The sequence below is a fragment of the Equus caballus genome, chromosome 7 (assembly GCF_041296265.1).
Source record: "Equus caballus isolate H_3958 breed thoroughbred chromosome 7, TB-T2T, whole genome shotgun sequence".
Taxonomy (NCBI): domain Eukaryota; kingdom Metazoa; phylum Chordata; class Mammalia; order Perissodactyla; family Equidae; genus Equus; species Equus caballus.
Genome location: NC_091690.1, coordinates 59,354,982 through 59,380,767, shown reverse-complemented (window position 1 = coordinate 59,380,767; position 25,786 = coordinate 59,354,982). Strand labels below are relative to the sequence as shown.

At 37.0% G+C, this 25,786-nt stretch overlaps 1 protein-coding gene across 2 annotated transcripts in view; it reads right to left on the bottom strand.

Moving 5' to 3' along the window:
* The window catches only part of NOX4 (NADPH oxidase 4), a 146,413-nt gene that overhangs the window by 57,544 nt on the left and 63,083 nt on the right, over positions 1-25,786 (bottom strand). For both annotated transcript variants that reach the window (XM_001489131.6, XM_023645592.2), the window contains exon 12: positions 8,297-8,357. In XM_001489131.6, coding sequence (XP_001489181.2) covers positions 8,297-8,357 — 61 coding nt within the window. The remainder of the gene's footprint in view (positions 1-8,296; positions 8,358-25,786) is intronic.

Here is a 25,786-nt window from a genome sequence, read left to right as displayed (position 1 = left end):
ACCATTTCAATAGGCCCTTGAGTACAATGGTGAGCAAAAAGAGATGCAGGTCCCTACCGTGATAATGCTTATAGTCTATTGAAAGAAACTCATTACACCAATGTTCACTCTTTGAATACATAGTTACCAATGGAGATAAGTGCTCTTAAGGAAAAAAATATAGTGATGGCAGCATATAAAAAAACAACACCTAAAACTGAGGCATCTAGACCGCTTCTCAGAAGTGACTCCTGAGTTGTGGTTTAAAGATACTAGCTACCTGTGTGGGTAGGGGTGGGTGGGGGTGGTGGAGAGTACCGTAGACATATGAATCAGAATATGTGTATGGTGGGAGGAAGCAAGCGAAACAAAAGGAACCGAAAGACCAGTGTTGCTGTTGTGCAGAGAAGAAACACATTGAATTGAGATGAGAGGTAGGTCAGGGCCAGAGCAGGGAAGCCCTTCTAGGCCACTGTAAAGAATTTTGTCTTTATCCTAGGAGCAATAGGAAGCTATTAAAGTGTTTGAAGCAAGGGAAGTGATTTAATTTGATTAATCCTTTGAAGTTTCTACGGCTACACGTCAGAGAATGGATTGGAGGTGGCAGCTATAGTGAATTTAATCAGGAGTTGACCAATGCTGGTTAAATCCACCTCCCCATCTGCTCAATAGCTAATCTGAAGAAGTGAACTACGCCTGGACAAAACTCGCAATTATTCTGACTTGTCTCACTTTACATTTTGGACTATATATCAGTAGGCCTCTTGGCCCACCGCAGAAGGGCCACCATGCTTCACTTAGCAATTTACTATTTCAAATGATACACTACACCTTCTTCATTCTCCTCAAAATTCAACATACCGTTCTCCATCTTCAATCTCAGTAATAACCTTACTATTTATTTCACCAAGAAAACAGGAGGAACTAGAAGAGAAATCCCATTCCTCTCACTCCAAGTCCACCAACCAGAGTGGGCCATGCTCTGTAATCATCTTCTCTGGCTTCCCTCCTGTTGTAAAGCATGAACTGCCAGTGGCCTTATCTGAGGTCAACTCCTCCACTTGTACACTGGAATCTGGTCCTTCTGGAATCCATTAGGAGGCACTCGTGGATACTTCTCCTATAATTATACCCTCTATCTTTCCAGCAATATCAATTTTTCCCTCTCTATTTCATTCTCATTATTCATATTGTACCCAGAAGTAAATAAACACAAAATAGCTCACATTAAATATATATGTGCATAAGCACATACATATAAAATTATGTTTATATATATTCATGTTGTACGTGCTCATATATCTGCCTTGTCCCTATATCCTTCCCCCTTCAGCTACTGCTCTATTTCTTTATTTCATTTTACATCCAAACTCCTTCGAATTTGCGCCATGATGTTTTGGCAAATATTTAATAGCCAGGTCTTTCAAAAAATTTTTTAATCCCTACTTTATGGTGTTTGTCAACTTCTGTGGACTATATACTCATACTGAGGATGATTTAAAGCTATCAAACTTGACTTCACTGAATGTAGAGTTGGAAGAGAAGCATCCAATGACCCAATAAGCTCATAGGAGCTGGCACCAACACACCACTGGATTTGTCTATACTTACCACCTCCACTTCTTCTCTTACTATTATTATTTCTCAAATCTACTTCAGTTAGGCTTCTGTTCCCAGCATTCCATTAAAAACAACTCCCAAAGTCATTAATTCAGTCCTCATTTTACTTCACTTCTCAGTAGCAGTTGTTTCAATTAATCAATTCTTCTTTTTTGAAACACTGTCTTGGGGTGTCCAGGACTCAAATTTTCCTGGTTCCCCTCTTACCTTGATGGCCACTCCTTCTTAGTTTCCTTTGCTGGACTCCCTGTGTTGAAACGTCTCAGGGCTCAGTCCTCTGTTATAGTTCTTCTCTATTTACACACTTTTCTTAAATTAGTCTCAATATGACAGCTCCACCTCTTAGGGGCAGTTTTGAGAACTTTGGAGGCAATTTGGTTCTCACAATGATGATCAGAAGTTACCAGATTTTAGCAAGTAGGGGACAGAGACACTAGACATCCTGTAATGTTGTGGAGATTACTATGCAACAAAGACTTGCCTTACTTCCTGCGTGCTTTTCAAATGACTTGCTGTATACTCATGTAAATAAAAAACTCATTTATAACTATAAAAAAAAGCCAAGTTTTTGCAGGATTTCAATATGCACTGAAATTTCCCGGATTGCAACCACTCTGTAAATTGAAGTACTATTGTAATCTATTGTGTCTAGAACTTAACCAAAAGATGTTCACCATTTTGGAAAATCACATTATAAATTAAACAGTACTCACAGTATTTCAATTCTCCTGGGAATCTGCATTTAGAACTGTCTTATTCATAATCTTTCTGTATGTGGGCCTAGTCACCTACTTCATTATGACTTCTAGTGTAGTCATGATTGAAAATTAAATATTAAATGTAAAGCACTTACTATAAATTATTTTAATAGCTCATATATACTAATGCTAGGACATTATATTGGTTTTTATAAATTATTTGTGTACATAATATGTGTAAATTGCATTTTAAGAATGTAAAGTGAGCACATAAAATGCTATAAAACAAGGTGCTGGATCTTATACAGTTGAGAATTGCTGCCCTAGGTGATCCTTTCCAGCTTCAAGGCTTTAAATCCATGAATACACTAACGATCCCCAAATGGAGATCTCTAGCCCAGACCTCTCCCTGACCCCAGACTCACCAACACTAAGGTCAATGCAATCACTTCTTGGACGTCTAAGAGGCATCTCAAATTTAAAATGTACAGAACAGAACTTTGAATGTCCACTCTTGCCCCCCCAGTATGCCACTGTTTTCTTTATCTCATTAAGTAGCAGCACTGTCCACTTACTTATTGAAGCTAAAACCCTTGGCGTTATCTTTGATTCCTACCTTTTCTTACACCTTACCTCCAGTGCACCCGCAAAACCTGTTGGATATACCTTTAAAATCCATCCACTTCTCACGACCCAGTCACCAGCACCCTATGCATAACTAGCATTTTCTCTTGTCTAGACATCAGCAAGTGCTTCTCTCCTAACTCTTCTAATTTCCACTCTTGCCCACCTCCATCATATTCTCTACATAGCAGTCAGAGTTACCATCTTAAAAATGTGAGTCAGACCCTAATCAAAATCCTCCAATGGTTTTTGATAACATGTACAATAAAATTGAAGTTTGTTAAGTGCCTACCAAATCTAGTCCATGGGTATTTCTCAGACTTTATTCCCTACAACATTCCCACTTACTCACTCCTTTCCAGCCACACTGCACTTCATAGTGGTCCCTGAACACAAACATTTGACTGCTTCAGGGTTTTGACACTTCCTCTTATCTCTCCCATCTATTAGCCCTCTGGAGTCAGTGCTCTGTTCAGCGAGGCTTTGCTGACCTCCTATAATAGGCCAGGTCTAGCCAAAACCAGGAATAACTAAACAATTTAAATGGACGGAATTTAATAGAGGGAACTAATGACTCAGGTAAAGGAAGAACTCAGAAGCCAGATTAAAGATAGTGAAGAAATCCAGAGAGTAGCAGGAAGCTGCTACCATCCATAGGTGCTAGTGGGACACAGGGTGTAGGTGAGGCTACCAGAACCCATCAACCACATGGCAGGAGGCAGAACCACCACTGAAGCATCTCCAAAATGATGATACATCTCCCTCATCCAAAAAAAAGTTTGACCCGTTTTCTAAAATGCTCAGGATTTTCACCTTCTCCCCATTCTCTCTAAACTCAGTATTTCTTTTCAAAAACTTCGGTCTGCCAACCACTAGATGGTACATATTAGAACAAAACAGATAATCATTCAGATGTAGACTTCCAAACCATGCCTTTTATATCTCAATCAGATTAAAACCCACGTCCTCCTCTAGCCTATAGTGCCTGATCCGCCGCTCACCTCTCTGATCTCATTTCCTACTACTCTCCTCCTCACTGTCTGTATTCCTGCCCCACTGGTCTCCTTGCTGTTCCTGGAATATCCAACGTTTTTCCCACTGCAGGGACTTTGCACTTACTATTTCCTTAGCCTAAACATACTTCTTCCTGAAATCAACCTCACTCACTCCCTCACCTACTTATACATCTGCTCAGAAAGTCCGTAATTAAACACCCTATCTAAACCAGCACTGCCACCCTTCATCATTCTGACTCCCTTACCTTTCTTCATTCTTCTTTGTAACACTTATCACTATCTAACACATTATATATTGATTTGCTTTTTTGTTTATTGGAGGTCTCTACTGACTAGACTCCAGTCTCTATGACAGCAGGGACCTTGTCTGTTTTGGTCAATGTTGTATCTCCACAGACTAGTGCAGTGTCTGACACACAGTGGGTGTTTAATAAATATTTGATTATTAGCCAAAATAATAGATAGTTTAAATGTTATCTTCCACAAATAATTAACCATTATACTTTGCTGGTCATAGCAACAACAACTAAACCAGTATTTCTAGTTACTCATTTGTAGACGTAGCAATTGATAGTTCATGTTTGTTATAGTCTCAGACTCAAGTTTACACTGTGTGAACATGAATTATGTAAACCCATGGTATTTCATATATCCAAATATGATTTGTGCTGCTCAAAGAAGACAGTTTGCTCAAACTTATTTTAGATCTCTTCTTTGGGCAAGTCCTTCAAAACAGGCTCAGTATTCAATAGGAGTACTTTTCTTTTTTTGCTGTTTTGCAACAACCAGAAGCCATTCACAGATATATATAGTGTAAGGTAGATGTCATAATTGTTCCAAATTATGCTTTCATTATAAAATAGTAGCATTATTATGATTTAGTGTGGTCATAATCTGACTTACAAGGAGTTCCCAAAATGAAAAGAAATTTTAAATACATTACACATATTCTGTTTCAATCTTTTTCATAAACAATCAGCTAGATGAAGTACGAAACACACTTGGCTAATACAGTGATACAGAAGCAAACAGAGCTAGAGAGAGAGTGATCACCTCTCTTTTAGTCCAGTCTTTAACCAAAGCTCTATCTAAAATGCTTGTGACACTTGTATTGATAAAATACTTCTGATACTTGTACTGTATCAATGTACTATGTGATCAAGGCAAATCCATGATATTATATGGCCCTATTTTCCCACTTTTAATCCTCAAAGTTAACCACATCTTTTGATTGTAGCAAGATTTTGCAATAGACAACACGGGAATCAATAGCTAAGATTCAAGGCAATGTTGTTATGTGATGCATACAACGAGCCCTTTGTTGCATGTTTATCCAGTGATTGTCAATGTATTAATTATTGAATGGAACAATGACAAAATTTTTAGATTAATTGCTTGTGGATATGATGTACATAATGCTTTTGTAGTAAAACTCAAAGCTCTCTAGAGTAAGCTGCTATTTAGACCACTAAAATAACCAACAGTGTAACATGATCTCAGACACAATTCAACAGTAATGATATTTAATGAAGAAAGTAACAAGACATTTTAGACAGTCAGAATGATAATCAAGCCAACAGGCAATCTGTGATCATATATTTGAAATTGGAAAGCATGGCTGATTCTAGAAGAGCAAAAAGATATTAATTCAATTCTCTCTACCCCCTCTATCATTATTATTTCAAGGAAAAAATGGAATTGTGTTGAAGAGGTTTGGAGAGTTTTCTAAATATAATGAGTCTTTCATCATACTTACAAGATGCAACCAGAGGCCTGATTAAAATAAAAAGCTAGACAACAAACACAAAACGTGGATGCCTCCTTGTCCTGTGCTATATAGCTGCTTCATTTGCTTCTTGGGTATTCTACAACTGGGTGTAGTTGATAGTCTTGGAAAGATCATCCATGGGGTGGTCTTAAATCTGTTCTTTAGACTTGCCCACACATGCATATTTCAGGGGGAAAAAAGTCACTGCAAAATATCTCTAAGTCAGTTTAGAAAAGTAAACCTCTGATATTCAACTTCTTAAGCACCTCTTTGATATTTCCTGTTATACCTACTGCTCTTAATACTGAATTTTAACCAATTCTTTCAGAATAAAAACCAATAATCCTTAATTTCAGGAGAAATGTTCCCATTTTTCCTTCCATAATTGTAATTCCATTGTTTTAAGACAGTTAAACCTTTTTTTGAACTAAAGTGCCAGATAGATTTAGGGATTCTCTGCATGAATGCTTGACATTCTTTCCCAAATGAACAGATATTTAAAGTCAACAACCAAGAAGGTCTATTAATCGAAACGCATCTTACTGGAACCAAACTCTTTGAACAGAATGATCTTGTTTCTCTCTCAATGGCATAGTACATAAAAACGAGGGATAAAATTAAAACTATTAAGTGTTCCTAATAGAGAAGATTAAAATAAATGATGAGATAATCATTCATTTTAATGAGCTACTGACAATGGAAAATAACTTTATGAAGAAACTCAGTAACAATAGCTAGTAGTAAGCCATCATGAAGTTTCTGCTTACCCTGATGAATTAAATTATATCTTCATTGTGCTTGTTTCCCTTCAGATATAGAATGCTATCAATTACCATTCATTACTGAAGTTAATTTTTACTGTATTGGAATTCTTACCAGAGAAGAACTTCACTCATTCTTTGTCAAACAGTGCAAAACAATTTTGATTATAGCTACTAGTTCTGGGCTTACCATGAGAATTACTACTCCCATATTATACCAGTCTTTTTCTAAACATGGACTACCATGATCTCTTCTGAATGCTATCAAATGAACAATATCTATTAAGCCTGATTTTTCAAGATTCCGAACAGGTCATTACTGCTCAAAGATCTTTTTGTCAATTTCATTGTCTGCTCATTAAATCCTATGTTGCATATTTTCTCCATTTTCTTCACGTCTCCAATTCCAAGCTGGCTTCCCTTTCCATAGACAAAGAATTTTATACACACCATTATTTTTTTAAACTGTATAATATAAGCTCATTCAATTGTCCTTCTTCCTAAAATATTCCTTTCTTATTACACAATATCTTGTCCTTTCTTGATTTTTTACAGACATTAGTTCCCCCTTTCCAATGTTAACTTCTCATCCTCGGCTTGCAAATCCATTCCTTCTAGTCTCCAGTTTCCATCCCCACCCCTCCACTGACTCCTTCTCTTCTACTTTCCAGGACAAATAAGTCTTCCCTCAATTCTAATCCCTCTAACTAGCAAGTTATTAATACTATTTTCATTATGATGTTCCAAATCCTTCAAAGGTTCCCTAACATTTCTAAGTGATTCTGGTATCTTGTTAAGGCATTCAAGATCTTCACCAAGCTGACCCTAATGACTTTTCCATCCCACTCCCCAGAACAAAATCTTTGAATTTGCTAGGCTGATTGACTCACCCTTCTCAAATACGGTTTAATCATTACCTTCCCTGATTTTTGACAATGCTGTGAATTTCACTTAAATGACCTACTCCTTACTTCATTTGCCTAATTTTTCAAGGTTCACCTCAAATGCTATCTTCTCTGTGAAGCTTCTCTTATAGCCCTATACTACACTGAATTATCTTTTGCTGATTCCCTGTAGTTTTCACAAACCAACTCCTAGTTTAGCACTCAATTAAAAATATTTTTATTTACTTTTGCATTCATGTTTAAACCTGCATTCTTTCCTCTGAGTAACCAATCCAAACAACCAGCCACAAGCTAACATTTACTGAGCACTCACTTGTCAGTTGTTCCACTGGGTCAAGGGAATATAAAAATGAATGTTTCTTTTATTTACTCAGAATGCTTAATAAAATGCATCTCTCAGATAATAAAAAAGTATATATTGGATAAATGAGTAAAATATAACCAATAGACCTACTATTAAAAATGACCACTATTCCAAAGATGTTGTGGAGTTGCTATATATACAGATATTACCACATGAAAAGCTGTGCAAGAACTAGAATATTTGTGTGATCTCAGTCCCATGTGTTGATTATTTTGACAGTAAAACCAACCCGTAATTTTAAAATCATGTTTTCTAAAAACCACATTTCAATGTTCCACTATTGCCAATACATCTGACAAGCAGACAGAAACCTATGATTTGCAAGCACAGTGAACAATACGTCATTAGCAATTACTGATATCCAAGGTATTCCAACTCCAAAAATGTACCTTATAAGAAGAAAACATGGATGTCAAAACTGTACAAGCAAAGAAAGAAAACAAAACAACAGCTTGAGAACATTTCTATACATGTTGGTAGTTCCACTACTTAAATCCACCCAAATTATTGTATGATCCATAATTTCAAAGCATGTGTCTTAAAACTTTATGTTCTACATACCTGTCCAGTCTCCTACTATTTTCAGGTGGACCCCAAATGTTGCTTTGGTTTCAGTAGGACACTAAAAAAAATAAAGACTAGAATCAATTCTGAATAATAATTATGTATTACCAGACCATGATCCAATTATAATTTTCATTCTTATAGCAAGTTCCCCAAATCAATAGAAAATAGGAAGAAACAAACTAAAAGTCTATATAGATCCTCATTAGTGGAAGAAAAAAGCAATGTCAACCAGTCAGTAAGAAGATACATTTCTCTAAAAACCCATAAGTACTTATATAAAACAATAAAATATAGTCTAAAACCACAGTATATTATAACCAACAACAAATCTTGGTTAAATATCTTTTGAGTTAAACTATTTAAGAAGACATGGTTTTTAAGCACAAAGGAAGAAATGGAGACTAATGATTTCAGTGTCTTTTTCCCTCCAGATATTATTATACACCTCACATCCTAACAAATTCCAAGGAAAAGAAAAAATAATTCTAAATGTGATGTAAATTTTCCATGTCCAATGAGGAAACTCCTACTTAAAGAGTTCTATGTCATTCCCTCCCTTAATTCTCAGAGGAAATTTGGAGTGAACTGGCAAGGGTACCAGGGAATGGGAGGGGAGTGAGTTGTGGTACTGGATGTAAGAAAAGTATCTGTGGCCCTACAGCTAGGAAATCTAGAAAACACCACATCATAAAAATGAGAATAATTTTTAGTTCACAATAAGAAAATGCAGAATCTCCTTTTACTTTCCAGAATCAAAATTCCTTATTACAATTCCAAAATTCAAATGTTCTCAAAAGTAAGTTTTTTTATAACTCACTTGGCACTATCTGACTTGAACTGATGGGGAGGTAATGATGGAAGGCTAATTTTCCGGTATAAAAATTCATACAGAAGTATTTTCATACATAAATATCAATTTGTTCAGGCATGTTGCATCATATCCTGCTGGAGGTCTTATGTAATACATGGAAATGCACACATTTTAAAATCCACAAAATTCTAAATTCTGAAAATACATCTAACCTAAGGGTGATGGGTAAGAGAGTAAGAGATCATCCACCTGTGACTACTAAGTATTCACTGAGTAGCATGTGCCAAGAAGTGCTAAGTGCTTCATTTCCAAAATCTCACAATAACCCTGAAGAGTTATCTTTTGTAATTAAGGAAACTGAGTAATTGAAACTTAAAAATATTAACTTGCCCAAGAACATACAACTAGTAAAAAAGACAAGACAGACTGTGGATCCAGGTCTGTCGGACTACATAGTTCTTAACTATGGTAGGTTGCTGTCTCCACGAAAGCAAAGATATGGAAAATGAGTGAGGGTTACATAAGAAATCAAATGGAGTAGGAGGAAAAAAAGTATTTGTTGAAGATTAGTAGAATCAATATACAATAATATGAATTAAAGAGAAATTTGGGCTGAAGTTAAAGCACAGATGAAAGCAAAAGACAGTGGTCTTGAGGTCCTCATGACAGGGAATGTGTTACACATGGCAAGTCTTTAAGATCCTCCAGCTCACTGTGTTGACCAACCCCAATCACACAGGGATGCTATAAGCAGAGGAAATACAGGAAGATGAAGATACCACAGAGATATGTAAATAACTCATCAGTCAAAGAAGAAAGGCAGCTTGGAAATCAGTGAAAACTAAATAAAAAGGTAAGTATTAATCATTTGTTCACGACAAATCACAAACAAAAGCCCATGACATAATACACGTTCACGGTTGAGAACTAAGGAAACATGAAATTTCCAAACTACTATTCTGCAATCGGTGCTTCTACTGGAGTTATCACTGCTAACAGTAGTATAAAATATTAAAATAAATCAAAATATTATAAATTGATATTACTTAAATATTATTTATACTATTCAAATGATATTTCATTTATGACTCTAGTATTTAATAATTTGATTTACATTCTGGTTTTTAATAATTCTGAGATCAATCAGTTTTATCATTAGGAAATCTCCAAATAAAGTGATATGATCTGTCAAAACCACCCACCATTTTTACATTTTCCTACCTAAGGCTGCCCAGAGCCTCTATGCAGTAGGAGTTGTAGCTTGCGGAAAACATGCATCCCAACAGAGTCCTAAGCTACCAGTCTGATTGTCCACTTGTCACTTGATATTTCCCTCATTGTGAACTAAATCTTGAGTTCTGAAAAGAAGATCTAAGCCAAGAAGATATCAGAATACGGAGGGAAAAACCTCTTTGACTAAGTGTGCATCTGGCTTGATTTAATCTCATAATGTATTCTAAAGGAAAACATACATTTTTGCCAAATACTCGTATCTGTTCTGTTTTTTCAGCACAGACATTGTAAAAAATAATTACATATGAAGTTTAACATCCCCTGAGGTCTTGTAGGAGCCTATAAACCTTCCTCTTCTAAGGGCCGGCCAAATGGATCAGTATAGCTTTTAAGGCTGAGCTGGTTTTGAACAGATAAAACACAATATTGCTTCTCTCAAACTCTTGGGAACGATGTCTTTATAAGTTACTGATACTTCCTCAAACTAGCTAGGAATTAAGAAAATTCTAACATCATCTCTGTCCAATCGCATCGCCTCAAATTTGAAGGGGGCCTGCACAGAATAACACACAGCATGGCTTCAGCACGTGTAGTTTAAAACAATGATCGAAGATCTTAGAATCTCATTTTAGTAACTTTGCACAAATAATCATCTTCTGAGGGGGGCTGCCAGAAGCCCCCGCAACTCCTCCTTGCTCCCATTGAGCCGACTGCCTGCATGGTCAACCTCTGTCCCAAAAGTAGTGGAGGAAGCCAGGCAGGATCTTCATACCCTGAGAACAACATGTGTGGCCAGGGAACTCCTGGCCTCCCTCTCCACTCCATATTAAACCCCCGTGAACTTTGGAGTCAAAAAAAACAGGGGCCAGCCCGGTGGCGTAGTGGTTAAGCTCAGTGTGCTCCACTTCTATACCCAGGTTCACCAGTTCGGATCCCAGGGGTGGACATACACCACTGCCAAACATTCTGAGGCAGCAACCCACATACAAAATAGAGAAAGATTGGCAGAGATGTTAGCTCAGGCAAATCTTCCTCACCAAAAAAAAAAAAAAAAAAATCACATTTTAGTAGAATCACATTTTAGTAACTTTGCACAAATAATGTTCAGATTCACTAATGTTGCTTAAAGCACAGTGTAGTGATTCTTTAATGTTTTCTCACTATCCTTTTAATAGTGTTTAGAAAATTTCTCAAAAGGAAGGAATAATAAAATATTGATATCTATGGCTATCTTATTTCTCTTAGAAGATTCAAAGAAATATGCTTACGACAATTTTTCAGTTAAAAAAGTTGAAGGATGATAAGTGTACTTAAGTTCACATTATTAAAATACAAACAGATATTAATATTTCTTCTCTATACATAGAAATAAGTTGAATAGAACATATAATGCACTATTAGGGATATTAACTTCTGGGCAGTAAAATTGAAGACAGACAAAATAAGAAGTTTCATACACATTTATCTTTTTGAATTTATTATTAGCCTTTGTAGTAATTTTAAATATTTTAACAGTTAAATTTAAAATGTAAACATTAAAACATTACTTGAGACTTTCTTTAGTCTCCAAGATGAAGAGAATGGAGTTTGGCTGATGTTGACCTTAATATAAGGACAAGAATACACATCACCTAGTTTAAGGATAATAAAGTGACAGAATTTGTAACAACAGATCTAGAGGAATGTATCCTTTGATATCTTGGAGAAAAAATAACTTTTGCCTTCAACTTATTTGTTCACTATGATGTTGGGTTTTTAATGTTCTCAAATGACTAACAGTTTTATAACAGTCCCACAAAAAATATAAACAGATATTAAGTAATCATCTTACATTTGGGAACTAAATGTAGAAATGATGTCACTGCTCAAGGATTTAATCAACATGGAAGAGAAATTTACAAGCCACAATATGTTTATTCCTAAATCAAGAGGCTTGCAATAATAAATAAAAATGATTCTAAAATGGATGTTACTATATTAAATACTAAATTTTCAATGTAACAAATTTGTTAAACCAGAGAAAATGATCACAGAATATGATGTTTTTTAATCATTATTGTCAGGTCTTTATTTTTAACACTTTCTTCCAAAGCTCCAGTTTCACATTTTCTATGCCTGCTAGACATTTCCACCTGAAATTCACTCTAAATATAATATATCTAAAATTGCTGTTATCTTACTTCCCAAATTACCTTCTCTTTCTGATTCCCCTATGTCTGGACATGGAAGCTACATTCTTATCAGAATAGAGGCTCAAATTTCAGAGTAAGATCAGGTATTTCTCTTCCTGCCAGCGTTCAATCAATTTTCAAGTCCTTTCAACTATTCTTGCCAAAGACCATGTCTGATCACAGCAATCGCCTATTGATTAACCTTTAGCGTCCCCCTAAGGAAAAACACACACATTCTTTCTTTCCTGCAGTCTATGTTCAACCACATCTGTTCCAAATTCTTTCCAACTCTATATTCCATATTCCTCTTTGATTCATTCTAACCCAGCTAAACCAACATGGACCAACTAACACAGTGTCCTGCCCCTTCATCTCCCCACTTACTAGTCTACTCATTTAGAGTGACTTCATTCCTCTTTCTCACACTGAACCCTAGCAATTCTTTAAGGCCTATCTCAAATGCCATCACTTTTATGAGAAAATGCTGATTTCCCTGCTACGAAATTTCCTCACTTCCCTGAACTCCCAATTTATTTGACTTTTATGCCCTTCATTACAATCTACCTCTTTAATTTTTGTGTGTGAGTGTGTGAGGAAGATTGGCCCTGAGCTAACCTCTGTTGCCAATCTTCCTCTTTTTGCTTGAGGAAGATTCACCCTGAGCTAACATCTGTGCATATCTTCCTCTGTTTTGCATGTGGGATGCCACCACAGCATGGCTTGATGAGAGGTGTGTGGGTCTGTGCCTGGGACCCAAACCTGTGGACCCTGGGCCACTGAAGCTGAATGCGCAAACTTAACTGCTACGCCACTCGGCTAGCCCCTACCTCTTTAATTTTGTATAATTGTTTCTGTATTAATATATTTAAATGTCTTGAGATCAAGAACTATTTCTAAATCATTATTATGTATTCATGGTATCTTACTTTTACCGGGTATGCAATCAAATATCAGCTTAATAAAATATTGGAGAATTAACCTGAGAATGAATAAAGACTTCAACGATAGGCAATTCTTCTATAATTTATTCCAACACTCAATGAATATGTACTGAGTATCCAAAATGCTCCACAGCCTATACTAGAGGTCATGTAATTTCACAAAGGAGATTGTTTTAAAAGTCAGAGAGGATATCATGAGCCAGGAGCACAAAATCCATCATAATTAATGCAGGATTGTGACCTTAAACATTTTGACAGACATAACATTTTAATGTTTACTTGAAGGAAAAAGTTGATGTTTACTTATATATTTGCATGAAAAAACTATACTCAATATTAAACAGAAAGATCCTGGAAGAGTATGTAAATGAGATTTTTACTAACTTTGATGGAATGTGTGCATTTGTCTCAACTCCCTCAAAAAAACAAAACACTAAAATGACATTTTAGGGATATAAAAAGACAACCACAAGACCAAAGTAACATGGGAAGTAATAACAACAATGGAGAGGTGTCAACACATTTTGAAAGGTGAAACATAGATAAGACAGTGGTTTGGGGACTGACTGAAAAAAACATATGAAGCTGAAATCCTACTACTTTCCAAAAGGGGATCACCTTGAGAAGCAAGCCCATATTTCCCTCACAACATTGGGCAAACTCAGGTCTCACAGGTAATAGAAGGAAGCTGGGGCTGGTCGTAGGATTCAAAGGAAGAGTCAAATGTTCACGTATGTATATGAGATAATTTGACCTTCAGATTCACCTCACCCCAAGCAAAAGCCAGGCAACTACTCCTCCTCAAACCCAAAGACAAACAGAAGTAGCACAGAAAGGGCTCTAGATGCAGGAATAACCAGTACAGTGGAAAGTAGGACTGCCATTCAACTTTTCAGCAAATTTGTAATGAGAGCACACTATGTGCCATCTCAAACTTACATCCCAAAACAGAGCTCTTCAAATTCCCAACAGAACCTGCTCTCCCGACAGCCTGCCCTGCCTCAGTGTAGTTGCTCAGACCAAAAACATTGAACATCACCTAGACTCTTCCATCTCTTTTACATTCCACACTCAGTCTTTCAAGAAATCCTGTTAACTTTAACTTTAACATATATTCAGAATCGGGGTCAGCCCCGTGGCCGGCTGAGTGGTTAAGTTCGCGCGCTCCGCTTCGGTGGCCCAGGGTTTCACCAGTTCGGGTCCTGGGCGCGGAAATGGCATGGCTCTTCAAGCCATGCTGAGGGGACATCCCACATGCCACAACTAGAAGGACCCACAACTAAAAATATACAACTATGTACTGGGGGGCTTTGGGGAGAAAAAGGAAAAATAAAATCTTAAAAAAAAAAAATTCAGAATCGGACACCTCACCAGCTCCACTGTCACCACCCTGGTCCAAGCCCTCATCATACCTCAACTGGATGACCACAACGGCCTCCTAACTGGTCCCCCTGCTGCTGCTCTTGCATCCCTTCATGGAATCCTAACACCACAGCCAGAGTGGTTCTGTTAAGTCACGTCATGTCATTTCTCTACCCAGAACCCTCCAATGGCTCCCTTCTCACTCAGAGTAAAAGCTGAAGCCTTTGTAATGTCCTATAAATCCCACATAATCTGCCTCCTCATGATTTCTCTGACATTATCTCCTCCCACCCTTCCTTTTTCTTAGTGTATCCCAGCCACACTGACCTCTGACCTCCTCTCTTCCATTGACACACACACACACATTCACACAGGTGCAATTCAACAGATATTAAGTATTACTCAGGGTGAAAACTGCCTGGTTTTTGAACAGAGAAATGACAAGATCTGATTCTCAGTTTAAAATAATCACCCTGGCTGCTTGTTAAGATTAAATGATAGCTCAGCAAGGGCAGACAGAGGGAGACCAGTCAGGTCCATACCTATCCAGATGGTAGTGCCTTAGACCAGGGAGGCAGCTGTGGAAATGGTGGCCATATTTCAAAGTTAGAGCCAAGAAATTTGTGGACAAATTGTTGATTACCTTTTTAAAATGGATAAAAGTTAAGAACGATGTCCAGGATTTCAGCCTGAGCAACTTGGACAGTGGAGTTGGCATTAACTGAAGTGGGGGAAGAATGTGGGTGGAACAGGCTGGGAGGTTGAAGATTAGGAGTTCAATTTTAGACATGGTAACTTAGATGCCCTTTAGACATCCAAGTAGAAGTTTCTGATAGACAATTGGATATAGGACGCTGAATTTTAGAGTTGTGGTCTGGGCTAGAAAAATAAATTTGGAAGATGATAGTATACAGATGCATTAATGAGACTGGATAAGATCACCACAGAAATGAGTTTGGCTAGAGAGGAAAGGGGGTTCAAAGAATGGACATTGGAGTGTTCTGATATTTAGAGGTCATGAAGATGACAAGGAACAGCAAAAAAAGACTGAGTAAAAGTAGCTAGAAAATTAGGAGAAAAACCAGGTGAGTGGAAGTCCTGGAAGGAAAATGAAAAAGGTGTGTCAATAAAGCAAATGATCAGCTGTGCCAAATGCTGCTGAGAGGTCAAGTCCATTGATGACCGGAAAATGACCATGGACTTAGTAACATGGTCATTGTTGACTTTGGGAATGTTTTAGTAAAGCGCTGTTAGCAAAAGTTAGTGGATTTATGAGAGAATGAGAGGAAAGTAACTGAAGAACTGAGCAATGGGGCAGTACCTAGAAGGAGATGAAAGTCAAGAAAGGAACTTTCATTCATCATTTTCTCTTTGGTACCTAGGTAAAAGGAAGTATCAAAAGATGCCAATTGAATAAATCAAATTTAATATTAAATAGTAGACTTGCTCTGAATACATTGACCTATTTAAGTCCATAGTTATATGCAGGCTATCATTAGGCATTAAAAGAATATTTTCTTTTCCCTTGGAAAAAAGCCAAAGTAGAGCAGTTAGTTGATGCTTGACTTTTAGAGAATTCAGATGCTCTGTTAGGTTTCATGAATATTAGTGACTTTCTTGGGCAATTTCCACCACTGTGCCTGATGTATGGTTAAGACACATTGTTGCCTTGCTAATTTACCCTTTATCCTAGCTGAGTTTCTAAGTTGTCCAAGCAAAAGATTTGTGAAACCCTAGGGAAAAGCAATTTTTAAGAATTAGACGGATGAGAGAAAGACCCAAGATCAAAACAGGATGCAGACTTCCTGGTTATATTTAAACTCACAGAATTAAATAAATAATAACAAAAAAGATTTGCCAATCTTTTAGAGATCCACGGTCATTCTTGTCTGGTTTTCACTGAAAACTGGACAGACGATTCCCAAAGAGACTGGTTGAGAAATTAAAAACACAAAGCATAAAAATGATGGCAAGTGCAGGCATGCTATGTAAAAGTACAGACAATAACAAACTAACAGCTAGACTCGCCTCTGACTCATGGAAAAATATGTGAAATCAGGTTATCCAAGCTTAAAAATAATGAATCATACAACTTAGAATACAGATGTCAGGAAGGCACGTGTGTTTCTGAGTAAAAATAATAATGGAAGGATATAAAGATATTTATGTACACTTCAATCAATTACTACCATAAAAAAGCAGATTCTGCATTATTTCTTTAACTGAGAATCCTTGAAAAATATTAACGAACACAGTAATTAATGTCTACCTCAGTTAAATTCAAAGAGATGTTACATTTCGTCGTAAGCAGTAGGTTTTATGCTTTCTTAAGATTTTAAAATCATTTCTGACTTATGTATCTAAATTAGATGAGAGCATACCTTAATAAAAGATTTGTTTTGGTAGAAAATCCAAACAACGGTAATTACAGAGCATAGCTGGAAAACACTTTTAGAGATCTACTATACAGCTGAAGAACAAAATACAAAACTCTACCAGTTTTTAAGCCAATAAAGAAGGAGAAGAATCGGAAAGCTTGAATTCTGGTTCCAACTTCATCATCAATTGTGTTTCTTTGGTTTCTCTGATCACTTAAACAATCTATGCTTTGGATACCCTCTCCCCACAACAACAACCAAAGAAACAAATTAATCTGGTATTTCAACTACAAATTTTTAAAGTTCAATGAATTTAGATAAACTAGGATTTAATGTGTCTCAAATTTAATTTCATGTTTTGAAAATAGAATAACTGGGCCAGCACAGGTTGCCTAGTGGTTAAGTTTGGCATGCTGTACCTCAGCGACCTGGGTTTGATTCCCAGACATAGATCTACAGCACTCGTCTATCAGTGACCATGGTGTGATGGTGGGTCACATATAAAATGGAGGAAGATTGGCAACAGATGTTAGCTCAGGATGAATCTTCCTCACGGAAAAAAAAAAAATTATCTTACAAAAGGTATATTTTAGTACTTCTTTTTATATGTTTGTAAATATATAAAATGCATATAAATATTAAATTTAAAAACACATATTTAAGCGTCATTCGTAGTAGAAACTGGTGCACTGTTTAGGTGCTCTTCCTTTCCCTCTTCCTCACAATTTTCAAGATCAAAACATTCATTTCCCAATCTCCAAGCTGCTGAAAGTGTTGCCTGCTGAGAGCTCACTTATGAGACCCTCCCCAGGAATTGCTATCCCGAGAAGAAAGCTTTCCCACCCATGTCTAAGTGCCTCACCTTGGAGGTATCCCAACTCCAATGACTGAGCAACTGGGGAGTACCAAGGTTTGGCCTCCAACTTCAAGATGGGACAGCTCTGAACTATCATTTTACCCTCAGGGCTCCTGTCCCATCTGCTGAGGACCCCACTGAGACTATATCACAATTCACCCTCTGCCTTGCCCTCTCAATCCCTCCCTCCTTATCAGATGTTGTTCTGAGCACACGTCCCCAACAAACACCCTACATGCAAATCTCTACCCCCAGTCTGTTTCCCAGGAAACCCAACCTAAAACATCATTCATCCTAAAGGCTAGTAAACCACCAGAGGCAAATCATCAGTCCCCAAATGATTGTTTATAAACCAGTCTTTGGCTAGAGCTTAGTCAGTTGCTACATGCAGCAGAACAAGGCAAACAAAATTCAGTTTAATCCTGTCTTGTTTCTCCAGTCATTATCTGAAACAACAACCATAACAACTTCCAATTTACTGGGAACTTGCTAGATGCCAAGCAGCATGCTTAGCACTGTCTAATTCATATTCACAGTAACTCCATAGAGAAGTTACTACCACTGTCCACATTTTATAAAGAAGTAAACCAAAGGTAAGTATGTTAAATATCTTGTCCAAGGTCATAGGGCTAAGTGGGGGGTCCAGGCCTCCAATCCAGGATGTAGGATTCCAAAATCCATGGTCTAAAACTTCACAATGCCCTCTGATCTCTATCAACCGTGTCAGCAAACATGTGCTTGCTGGTTCTGCCCTGAGAGAATGCAGGTGCATTAGCAGGAAACAATCACAACTTCCTGGAAAAGCCTGCCAAATTAGCACGTCTTCCTTGCATAGGAAAGTCAATGTCAATTATAAGAAATGCTGAAGCACTTCAAGCAATTAAAACTACAACCTTTGAATTCCTAATTAAATCAGTACTCAAAGCTTAGTTTTACCTTGACTGATATTGTGAAAAATACTATAATGCTTCTGTGGCGTATCTTTTGTACTTTGTATTTTCAGTTTTAAAAGCTTAAGCTCCATTTTAAAAAATGAGATGAAACTCAAACTACTAAATTTGTAATTGTTGTGTATTTTATAGATTTGATTTTTCCCTACACTGGCACAGTATATGAAAATAAATATTCAATTTTTTCTAGCAGGGTAATTTATTTGGCCTTCAACTCTCCATAGAAGAACTTAGTAGTATAGACAATCCAAAACTATTGATTGCATATTTCTCTTGAAAATATATTTTTATTGTTTCAGTAAATTTCTCTCCTAAGTGGTAATTCTTTTGTTTTTTTAACTCCAAGAACAAAGATGTCCAAAAGCAATAGGAGTTTCAGAAATATGAATGTCCTGAACACCAGTGGGTGGTAAGGCAGGAGACAGACAGTGCAGAATAGCTAACAACAGGCCTCTCAGCCAGGCAGGTCTGTGTTTGGATCTCACCTGGACCACTAACTAGCTGTGTGACTTTGGGCATGGTACTTAATCTCTCTGAGTTACATTGTTTTCTGGATCATATAGAGGTAACAATACATGTCTGATAGGAATAAGAGTAAGAAATAATATTGTCAATGTTTAGGAAAGAACCTCTTAGGCACTTAATTAGTAGGGACTATTATCCTTGACAAAAACTGGGTGTATACACACTTTTTAGTGGGAATCAGCATATGAGGAAATTGCTTTGTTTTGCTTTGTTTTATTTCAAAAGAACCCTTAAGGGAACTACCCAGTGAAAATATTTGAGAAGCATGCATTTTACATGCAAGTGCCAAATAGAAGTAATTGGACAAAAGAAGGAAATGGCAGGAAAAGACAGTAAATTAACATAATAACATAATGCAAAATTTAGCTTAGAAATGTTAGCTGTACTCAAATTCACTTTTAGGCAGCAGCAAGATCTGCCTCTTTTTACTCTTATGAAAACAGAAACTCCCTTGGGGGACAGTATGAATGAGTCAGCTAGCAATCCCCCTAAATCTGGGAAGGTTGCAAACCATTTCCTAAGCCAACACACAGTAGACGGTACACAGATGGCCTGATAAAAAGATTTTTTTTTTTTGCCTTAAAATTTCTTTTGGAAGCCAACTATTGCTGCAATTTAAAATATCTATGAGATACCATTCTTTTAAAAACAATTAAACCTTGAGATTTAATAGAGCATAATCAAAACATACAAAAAAACGAAAACGATGTTTAAAATAAGGATGGATGTGAATACAAAACCTAAACTTGCAAAATCAAGATCTATTTCTACCTGTAGGTTGCTAGGCAAACCTAAGAAATATTGATAGCATTTGTCAGATAAGCACAGAAATTAGGAACAAGTGATTTTCCTTTGTTATGGGGGAGGGGAGGTGAAAAATGACTTGCTGTCTCTGTTACCCATAATGATCTGTTACCCATAAATTATTTCCCCTTGTCTTTGGTGGTTCTTCCCCAAACACCTTTGTCGTAAGTACTTTTCCCCCTCCTCTCCTCAGCTAAAGAGAAGTAGCCACCATGACCTTAAAGATTAGACTCAGCACCTGACTGGCAAGCCTATTCTTTGACTGAGAGCCATTTCCGCCATAAGCCTTTCTCCTTTCTTCTTATTCCCCTAACTTTTCCTTTTCTCTGGTTTCACCTTCCAAGCAAGAGTAGCTGGAAAGAGATGAGAGAAAAAGAGAAGCTATCTATAAAGTATTTCTCAAGCTAGGTCCCAAACACTAATTATGTATTAGGTGTTTTTTACTCTTTCAACAGATACATATTGGGTTACTCTGTGTACCAGATAGTGTGCTATGAATGTATCTTTGAAAGGGCTCCTGGAGGTTGTGGTCTAGGAGGAAGACAGGCATTAAACAAATAATCTAATGACACTGGTGTTAAAGAGAGTACACAAGTGCTTATAAGAGGAAAAGGTCAAGAAACTTAACCTAATATGGAGAGCTAGTGAAGTCTTCTCAGAAGATGTGACCCTCAGATGAGATGAGAAAGATGAGTAGGAGCTGCCCAGGCAGAGAGAATGTGTGGGGTTGGTGTGTGAAAAAGTGGAAGAAGCAGGGGCTGATTCCCAGGGTGAAGAGACTGGTTTATGCAAAGACTCAAAAGTGGGAAAGTGTCAAGTAAATGGGTGAACAGTGTTTAATGGGGGGGTTGTTTATTAAAGAACTTCTCAAAACTATTAATACGTTATCAGACACTATGGATTTCTAAAAGGGATGTATACTAAGCACTACTTTCCAAACTCTTTTCAGTCATAGAAAAATGTCTTTTCTTTTTTATTTTTCCTCAGAGAATTTTCAGAGAACCATGTTCCTTTAAAAGAACTGAAGAAGTGGCCTGGAAAAAGTGGAAGGAATAAGGAAAACTCTTTTCTTAATTGAAAAAAGTAATAAAGAAGAAAAACTGTGATGAATACAGAATTGTATGTATCCAACCTCTCTGCCTCCATCCAATGCGCTTTTGAACTCGAACCTTCTGAAACAAGCCTGCACTGGACAGAGTCTTAGTGCTGAGGGCTCACCAGCCTTCCTCTCCAGTCAGGGCCCTAGGGGAGCGTCCTTTGCTGTCAGAGGCTGCTCAGAAGGAGACTCAGGAGCACTGAATACCTAACAGTTTCACTGAGGTGACGAGACGCTCTCTTGTCTCTCTCCCACCCAGCTAAACACATCCTATTTCCCAAAGTAGTCACTAAACCAACATTTGTTCTCCAAGAATAATGTATTGTTGTTTCTTTTCTTACAACTTAGGATTCCATAGGAAAAAATATAATAGTCTTTCATTCACATGCCAAAACGTCAAGGATATCAGAACATTCTCATATCACTTTAAATCTTGATTAACTTTGTCTTATCTCTGTAGTGCTATCCTATCTTTTCTTTTGATTCATGTCCAAACACTATTATTTGGGAGTTGATGACAGCAAATATGGAAAACAATTCTGAATTTGAAAATTAATCCAATTCTCTTTCAAAAGTCTACACCACATGACAGTATTCAGGAATTCACAGTAGCCAAAATAATTTTTATGCAATTTCAAAAAGGATTCTAGTTAAATAAGCAAAAAATATTTTAGGTGATGATGTTCACATGAGTACATAAGACTCCTCATATGCAAACCAGTTGAAAGAGAGCTGTTCTTGCTGAAGTGAGATTGGGGTCCCCAGCACACATGCTAGGCACTCCAAGCCCTCACCTTCTCTACCGCCTCCTAAATTCTCCCTTCTCATAGAGGCTCCTAGGAGATCAGCCTGGGACCCTTGAGCACTTTAAGCTGTGTTGGGCAACTATTCATCTAGCACCGGGGTTCTCAACTGCAGTGATTTGCCCTCAGGGGACATCTGGCAATGTCTGGAGACATTTTACACTGTCACAAGTTAGGGGTACTATTGGCATCTAGTGAGTAGAGAGGTTAGCAATGCTGTTAAGCATCCTATAATGCACAGGACAATGTGTTACACCAAAGAATTATCTGACCCACAATGTCAATAATGCCAAGGTTGAAAAGTCCTGAGCTAGCACAAACATCCTTCCAAACATTTCTGTGAGACAGCTTTCTAAGTTTCTGGACTGGTCTCATTGTTAGAAATGTCTTTGTTATATTGAATCAAAATTTATTTTCCTAAAATTATTTACCTATTAGTCTTATTCCTATACCTTGGGATCTCAAAGGAAAAATATCCAATCCTTCATCTACATGACAGATTTTCTAATGACTGCGACTACTGTGCATCCCCAAAGCTTCTCATTTTCAGGTTGAAAAACCACATGTTCATGTCCTGTATCTGCTTCTCAAAAAAACATAATTGCAGAAGTGAAGGCAATAATCCAAATTAAAATCAAATATTTTGAGATTATGAAAGAAATAATAGTATAATTACCAAATGCTAACCACCAATCATGTGACAAGGGTTTTACACACATTATTTTGTTAAACTGGTGTTGACAACATCCCTTCCAGATAAGTATTCTTAGCATTAATTTGCAGATGATGAAACTGAGGCTTAGAGAGTTTCAGAGATTCTCTCGCAGACACAGAACTAATAAGTGACAGAGCTGGGGCTGAATTCTAAAGTTCATGCCCTTTGCGTGAATACCTACTACCATTTACATCACATAAACTTGTTCTCCCTTTCTCACCTCTCTCTCCTTCCTCCAGTTCCTTTTCTTCTGTCTGTTCCCAACATCCTCTTCTCCCCTTATCTTTTCCTCCCATCTGCCCTCAAGCCAGCTGGGGGGAGTGGGAGCTCTCTCGGCTCTTACCCAATCACCTTTTAGGAGCTAGGGCAGGCCACATGGGGCACTTGCTTAAAGCCCTTCAGGTTCTACACATCACTTTATTTCTGTATTTTTCCTTTTGCTCTGTGAAGGGGTCCTAGGTCAACTGAAAGAGTTTAGATCCAGAAGCCTCTACTCGGTGTATACCATAGGTGAAAAGTTCTTAGATTTTCTGTTTTGAGAGAGCATAAAAGTTTTATTTATAGAATGTATACTAAAAAGTAAACTAGCTTCTCTGTTTTTGTCGAAGCTGGGCGATGAGTACATGAGGGTTCGTTATACCATTCTCTCTACTTTTGCATATGTTGGAACATATCTTTGTAAAAAAAAGCCCTCTCTTCTCTGTACTTGACACTCAGCAACTTCCTTCCTTTCCTATCTCATGTTCTCAGGTTGATGCTATGGTCAAGAAATGATTTTCAAAGTAAAGTTTTATGTTGTATACCTCAAATAGACACAATTTTTATCTTTCAATTATACTTCAATAAAGCTGGCAAAAAAATAAAGTGTCAAACAAAAGGAAGGTTAATTTCTGAAGTAAATTTCATATGACCCCAAGATTAGGCCAAACTTCTTAAACTACCTAAGTAAAGACAAACGTACTTGTGTATTTTCTCCCTTTTCCATTCCTTCCTTTCTTATTATGTTACAATTGTATGTTTATGGGATGTACGGATGCAGAGAAATGGAAACATGTCTTACAACTATGGGAACTAAAGCACAGCGCTTCTGACTGTAGTGGATTCAATCCTGTGAAAATGGCTTCGTGATTCAGCTGAAACATCCTATGTGAAGGTTGTTAATCAGATTTACTTGCCAAGCATCCTGCTGTTCTCATATAACAAGACAATCCATACTAAAGCACCTTGTAGGGCGTGCACATCCCAGACGGAGTGAAAGGCATGACATGGCTATTTGGCTCCTGATGACTCCTAACATCTCTGAGGTCCCAATCTTATATCCCAGGAGGGCAACTAAGTTTCCACTATTCCTCACAACAAGACATCTCCCCTTTCTCTCTAGCTAACCACCCACACAGCACCAGATGAAAGAGTGTCTGGACTGTACCCGTCTATCATCATTATTGGAGAAATGACTATAAATTAATTTATTCCCCAAGGTAGGCCAGTGTTGCCATCTTTCTTGATAAAATGGAATGTTGTTAATTATTTCACTAGATGCCAGGCTATCTTTGTTTAATCCTTAATAAATAAGTTTGCTACACACAAACAGAATGCAAAATTTGGAGCAACTGAAGCAAAAATATATTTTTTCTTTTAAAGAAATGCTATTGAATAAGTAACTTCTGATCTTTCTCTAACCATTTGACATGGCCTTTCTATTTCTTTTATCCCTTAAATATAGATTTTTCCAGGCTAGCTGTCTTCACAAGTACATGTTCTCAAGGAGAAAACTCACACTGAAATAAAAATCATAATTGCATGTAAAAAGTACATGTAAAAACATATATTTACATGTGCTTGACATGCACTTGACACTTCCCATACTCCGGGCTTTGTTCTACCTGCTTTACTTGCAGTAGTTCATTTAAATACACAACGTTATCTACGAAGAGGTATTGTTTTTAATTATCTAATATTTACTAATATTGTGTAAGATTATCACATTACACCACGGAAACGAAGCACAAAAAAATGAAGTAAGTTGGCAAAGGTTTCCAAGTTTTCAACTTGATTAATACACCAAATTTGAAAGTGGTTCCCATTCACAGTACAATCCCAACCCTCCATCTTAGCACTTTGACACCAGTTACTTTTCTGCTTCCATCCCTAATTTATTCTAATTTATTTGCATCTCTTAAGCATACATTTAAATATGTGGTGCCTGTTCTCAGTCACCTTTGTTAGAAATTGAATAAAATCTTAATCCCCATCATCGAAGGAGTATATTAAATAAATTACAGTACTTTCCTACTGTGAAATATTATGCAGTCATTAAAAAGGATGAGGTATATACAAATACAGTAACATAGAAAGTTGTCCGTGATATATTGTTCAGTGAAAATGCAAATTACAAAACAAATGTCAAATGCCTACTTATGCCAAAGCATATAGGAAAATGTCTGGAAGAATATATATCAAATTCTGGAGAAATGGACTGAGAAATGGGGAAAACGAGGAAAAGTTCCTATTTATATATTTGTGAATTGCTTACTTTTTCATACTACACTCATGCTATTTTTATAATGCAAAAAATAATGTTAAACAATGTGCAGATAGGCTAAAATTATTTGGTGATGCTATTATTTAGCCAGATATTCCCCCCATTATTTATTCCACTTTATTTTTCCAACTTTATGTTCCTTTCCCTTCACCATACACAGCTTGGGTGCCAATTACACTGGACTCTTTCTTTTCTAAACACTGCCTGGATTTTCTTATGCTTCCACTTCAACTCAGAGTACCCTCTTTTTTCTTAAATTCAATCTCTCTAAAGAAAATTGTGCACATATTACATTTT